The sequence below is a fragment of the Hordeum vulgare genome, chromosome 3H (assembly GCF_904849725.1).
Source record: "Hordeum vulgare subsp. vulgare chromosome 3H, MorexV3_pseudomolecules_assembly, whole genome shotgun sequence".
NCBI classification, from domain to species: Eukaryota; Viridiplantae; Streptophyta; class Magnoliopsida; order Poales; family Poaceae; genus Hordeum; species Hordeum vulgare.
In genome coordinates, this window is record NC_058520.1 from 533,000,365 (window position 1) to 533,005,774 (window position 5,410).

At 42.6% G+C, this 5,410-nt stretch overlaps 1 protein-coding gene across 1 annotated transcript; it reads left to right on the plus strand.

Moving 5' to 3' along the window:
• On the plus strand, window positions 1-1,764 carry LOC123440443 (F-box protein At5g07610-like). The gene is made up of 2 exons (XM_045117009.1): window positions 1-276; window positions 357-1,764. The coding sequence occupies exon 2, from the start codon at window positions 399-401 to the stop codon at window positions 1,470-1,472; it is 1,074 nt and encodes a 357-aa protein (XP_044972944.1). The 5' UTR covers window positions 1-276; window positions 357-398; the 3' UTR covers window positions 1,473-1,764.
• The last annotated feature ends 3,646 nt before the right edge of the window (window positions 1,765-5,410 follow it).

The following is a 5,410-nucleotide window of genomic DNA, read 5'->3' on the forward strand; positions in this document are numbered from 1 at the left end:
CGTTAACCTCGCGTCCAAGATTCCTCTGGCCACGCAGCAAATTCAGCAGTGAGCCGAGGAGTTTGTCACGCGAAAACGTCACGTAACCGATCATGCGTGTATATATCCAGTGCCCCGCGCATATGAGTTTGTTGCAAGCACGACTGCCACTTGCTGAATGGAACTCATTCCGGAACAGAAGTACTGCCAGCGCTTAGTTCAGGTTTGAAGCAGTCCGAGAGATCTCTTTCAGAGGCGGAGAAGCCAAGTCTTGGCCGCTACAAGTAGGAGTAACTTGTAAGTGTAGCTCACGCCCCGCTTTCGTGCGCTCCTGGCCGCTGCTGTTGCACTCAGGTGTGTCGGTTTGCCGGTTGCAGGCGCGGTGTGTGTGCGCTCCGGGAGGAGCGAGGTCGTCGGGGATGGACGGCGAGATGGGCGAGGACCTGCTGGCGGAGATCCTCGTCCGGCTGCCGCACAAGTCGCTGGCGCGGTTCCAGTGCGTGTCCACCACGTGGCGGGGCCTCATCTCCGCCGACTACCTCCGCCGGAGGCTGCCGCTCATCACGTCCGGCGTGCTGTTCAACGACGGCCCGCGGGACGGCGAGGGCGGGAGGCGGGCGTACACGTACGCGCGCGCGTTGTCGTCGGCGGGTGAGGATGGCGGTGAGGGCGGTGGCGTGGCAGAGGCCGACGACATGGCCTTCTTCCCGTGCCACGCCACGTCCAGCATCATCGACGGCTGCAACGGCCTGCTGCTCTACTACGCGTCCTACCCGGCGGCGTTCCACGTCGTCAACCCGACCACGCGCCGGTGGGCGGCGCTCCCGGCGCCGCGCAGGAAGACGCTGCTCTCCGTGCTCTCCTTCGACCCCTGCGCCTCCCCGCACTACAAGGTGGTGTGCTTCACCGGGTGGCTGCCCCGGGGCGCCTCCGTCGAGGTGTTCGACTCCGAACCCGGCGCGTGGGGCGAGCACGAGCTCGACTTCGGCCTCGACACCGACGCCATGTCGGCCACCATGCACTGCTTCGACGGCGCCGTCCACGTGCTGGCATACTCCGGCCACGTCGTCCGGATCGACCTCCGCACCATGGCGTGCACAGTCACCGCGCTCCCGGCGCCCGTGAGCTACCGGGCGCGCGCGGGCCACTGCCGGGGACGCCTCCGGTACGCGTCCAGCGACGGCTCGCGCCTCACGCTGTGGGAGCTCGTGGACGCGGGCAAATCCGAGTGGACGGTGAAGCACGAGCTGGGGGTCGGTGACCTCGTCTCCGGCGGCTCGCGCCATCCGGCTACCGCGACCTTCGTGTTCATGGCGTTCCACCCGGAGAGGGAGGTGGTGTACCTGTGGACGCCGTCGAAGCTCATTGCGTTCAACATGGAGCAGATGCGCATCGAGGAGGAGTGCGTGTTCGGGTCCGGGAAAGGAGACACGCAGCTCATACAAATCTGGCTGTTTCCGTTCTCGCGCCATTTGTCCAGCTGCTTGGCCTGAGTGGCGATCCCACACACCATACGAATGTGATCTTCTCCAAGAATGTGAGTCCGTTTAGTGTTTACCAGTCCACACGAATGTACGTAGTAGCGTCCAACACCACACGAAAAAAAGATACTACTACCTCGGTCTCCAAAATAAGTGTCTCAACTTTGTACTAGCTCTAGTACAAATTTGTACTAAGCTTAAGACAGTTATTTTGAAACGGAAGGAGTACGTAGCAAAGTTCAAATGTGGTATGCACGATACTATAATCGTTATCTATATTGGGTGTAATGCTTATTCTGTTAAACAATTTGTTCAGTTACTTGCCTATTTGACTTATTCCAATTTCTATTTAATTTGCCTATTGACTCATTCCTATTTCTTGTTATTTGTTGCCAATCTTTTTTAGACACCTTTGAACCACGCTTGTACTCCCTCTGGTTTTAGATATCATCTTTGTTTCGAATTACTTATCGCGAAAATAGATATATCTAGATATATTTTAAACACCTTTGAACCACGCCATTTGGCTAGCTGCTTGGCCTGAGTGATACCACACACCACGCTGGGAAAATGCGCTCGGCAGCTGAGGATATGATCGCCTCCAAGAATGTGGGTCATATTTACTAGTGTACATGAATGTAGTTGTGTCCAACACCACACAAAAAAGATTCTCTCTCCGTTCCTAAATATAAGTCTTTTTAGATGTTTCATTGAAGGACTACACAGGGATGTATCTAGACACACTTTAGAGTGTAGATTTACTTATTTTATTACGTATGTAGTTTTTTAATAAAATCTTTAGAAATAATTATATTTAGGATCGGAGGGAGTACTACGTAGCAATGTCCAAATATGGTATGCATGATACTATTATCATTATCTATATTGGGTGTAATGCTTATTCTGTTAAACAATTTGTTCAGTTACTTGCCTATGACTTATTCCATATTTTTACTATTTAATTTGCCTATCGACTCATTCCTATCTCGTATTATTTGTTGCCAATCTTTTTTAGACACCTTCCTACCATGATTGTACTTCATCCGGTTGTTATACTGCCTCCATTTTAAATCACTTTTCGTAGAAATGAATGTATCGAGATGTATTTTTTATTTTAAATATATTTATTTATATTTATTTTTGTAAAAGTAATTCAAAATAGAGGAAATATAAACTACGGAGTCACAACACCCTCCTTATGAAAAATGATTATATTTTTGCCTCGTATATTGGTGCTTATTAATACAAACGTTGGATGCAAAAAAGAAAAAAATCTGAGAGAGAGAGACACCACATGTGACATGTTTTTTCAAAGAAAACAATACGACCGTATTCTCATATATTTTTTAAAAAAATCCATTATTTTTGTTTTGTTCTTTGATTTTTTTTTTCTACTTACACCTAAATATTTAGTTTTCAAATTTGAATTCTTTGAAATTTGTGAATAACTTTACTTTCATTTTTTGCTATTAAAGATTTTTTTCTCTTCTATTTTAGTTTTCTATTAAATATTTTAACCAAAAAACTTTATGAAAAATCTTTTGAGTTGATCTTTTTTTTTGTTTCTTTTTAGTTAATGTTTTACTTGGTTCTTTTTAACAAATAAACAGTTTGATAATTTTAGTTGATTATTTTTAATTCATTCATTTTAGTTAATGTTTTAGTTGATTCTTTTTAGTTGGCTCTTTTTTTTTCTATTAAATATTTTAACAAATTTTCAATAATTTCTTACTTCATTTGGTATTTTCCGTGCATTTACTTATATTTTTGAGCTAGTTGATCCTCAAATTGAAAAGCACTACAAATGAACTCTGAAAATTTCGAAAGTTGGCATGGTATCATCATTTCACCCACATAGCATGTGGTAAAAAGTTAAGAGGGTTACGATAAAAATTGGATGCACTTTGTGTGCAAAACAGACAATCTCTCTCGAAGTATTAGGGTTTCGAACGAGAACTCATCTGTTACAAAGGGATTTCATTTTTTTGAACTTATTTGAATTCCATACTTTTTGTGTGTTCAAAATGCAACATTCAAAGGCACATCACAAATTTTCAACAATTTCTGACTTTATTTGATATTTTCCGTGCATTTACTTTTTTTTGAGCTACTTGACCGTGAAATTGAAAAGCACTATAACCGAACTCTGAAAATGTTGAAAGTTGACATGGTATCATCATTTCACCCACATAGCATGTGCTAAAAAGTTGAGAGGGTTACGACAAAAACTGCATGCACTTCGTGTACAAAACGGACAATCTCTTTCGAAGTATAAGGGTTTCGAACGAGAACTCATTTGTTACAAATGGATTTCATTTTTTTGAACTTATTTGAACTCCATACTTTTTGTGTATTCAAAATGCACCATTCAAAGGCACATCACACATTTTCAAAAATTTCTGACTACATTTGGTATTTTCCGTGCATTTACTTATTTTTTTGAGCTAGTTGACCCTGAAATTGAAAAGCACTACAAATGAACTCTGAAAATGTTGAAAGTTGGCATGGTATCATCATTTCAACCAAATAGCATGTGCTAAAAAGTTAAGAGGGTTACGGCAAAAAACTGGATGCACTTTGTGTACAAAACGGACAATTTCTCTCGAAGTATTAGGGTTTCGAACAAGAACTCATCTCTTTCAAAGGGATTTCATTTTTTTGAATTTATTTGAACTCCATACTTTCTGTGTGTTAAAAATGCACCATTCAAAGGCACATCACAAATTTTCAACAATTTCTGACTTCATTTGGTATTTTTCGTGCATTTACTTATTTTTTTTGAGCTAGTTGACCCTGAAATTGAAAACGCACTACAAATGAACTCCGAAAATGTTGAAAGTTGGCATGGTATCATCATTTCACCCACATAGCATGTTCTGAAAAGTTGAGAGGGTTACGAAAAAAACTGGATGCACTTCGTGTACAAAACGGACAATCTCTCTCGATGTATCAGGGTTTCGAACGAGAACTCATGCGTTACAAAAGGATTTCATTTTTTGAACTTATTTGAACTCCATACTTTTCATGTGTTCAAAATGCACCATTCAAAGGCACATAAAGTTTAATACATTAGGACACATCACATAAAGTTTAATACATTAGTACACATGACATAAAGTTTAATACATTACATAGGTTTATATTTCGATCCCTTGCCTATGATCGCTTTGGCCGTAACCATGGAACATCTTCATTACTTAACGGGATGCTTGGGTCAATTCTCACTATGAAAGGCGGAATTTCATCAAACTTATTATAATCTGCTGACATGTCTGTCTTGTCCTCGATCCCCATGATGTTTCTTTTCCCTCAAAGAACTATGTCATGCTTTGGCTCATCGTCCGATGTATTCATTTGCTTATTTTTTTTTCTTTTTTTTGGTCTGGAGGATATGTCTTTCACATATAAAACCTGAGCCACATCATTGTCTAGGACAAATGGCTCGTCTCTGTAACCAAGATTCTTGAGATCAAGTGTTGTCATTCTGTACAACTGGTCCACCTTTACCCCTTCTCCATTCATGTTCACCCAACTACACCGAAACAAAGGGACCTTAAAAGTAGGTCCGTAGTCAAGTTCCCATATCTCCTCTATGTAACCATAGTATGTGTCCTTTTTCCCATTCTCGTCTGTCACATCATAGCGGACACCACTGTTTTGGTTGGTGCTCTTTTTGTCTTGGGAGGTCATGTAAAATGTATTCTCGTTTATCTTGTACCCTTGGAAATATAATACAGTCGAAGAAGGTGACGCGGCCAACAAGTAGATTTGATCTCCAACAGTGTGGTCATTCATGAGACGTGCTCGCAACCAACTGCCGAAAGTATCCATGTGTTTTTCTTCAATCCAGGAGATAGCCTTCACCGGAAACTCGGAGCGTACAAAATTCTTGTGCTCTTCGATATACGAAGCCCCGAAGGTGGAACTTTTTAGAACTGTGTAGTGTTCTT

What these genes read in the sequence shown, in the direction of transcription:
- LOC123440443 (XM_045117009.1), top strand. Translation starts at nt 399, where the DNA reads ATGGACGGCGAGATGGGCGAGGACCTGCTGGCGGAGATCCTCGTCCGG.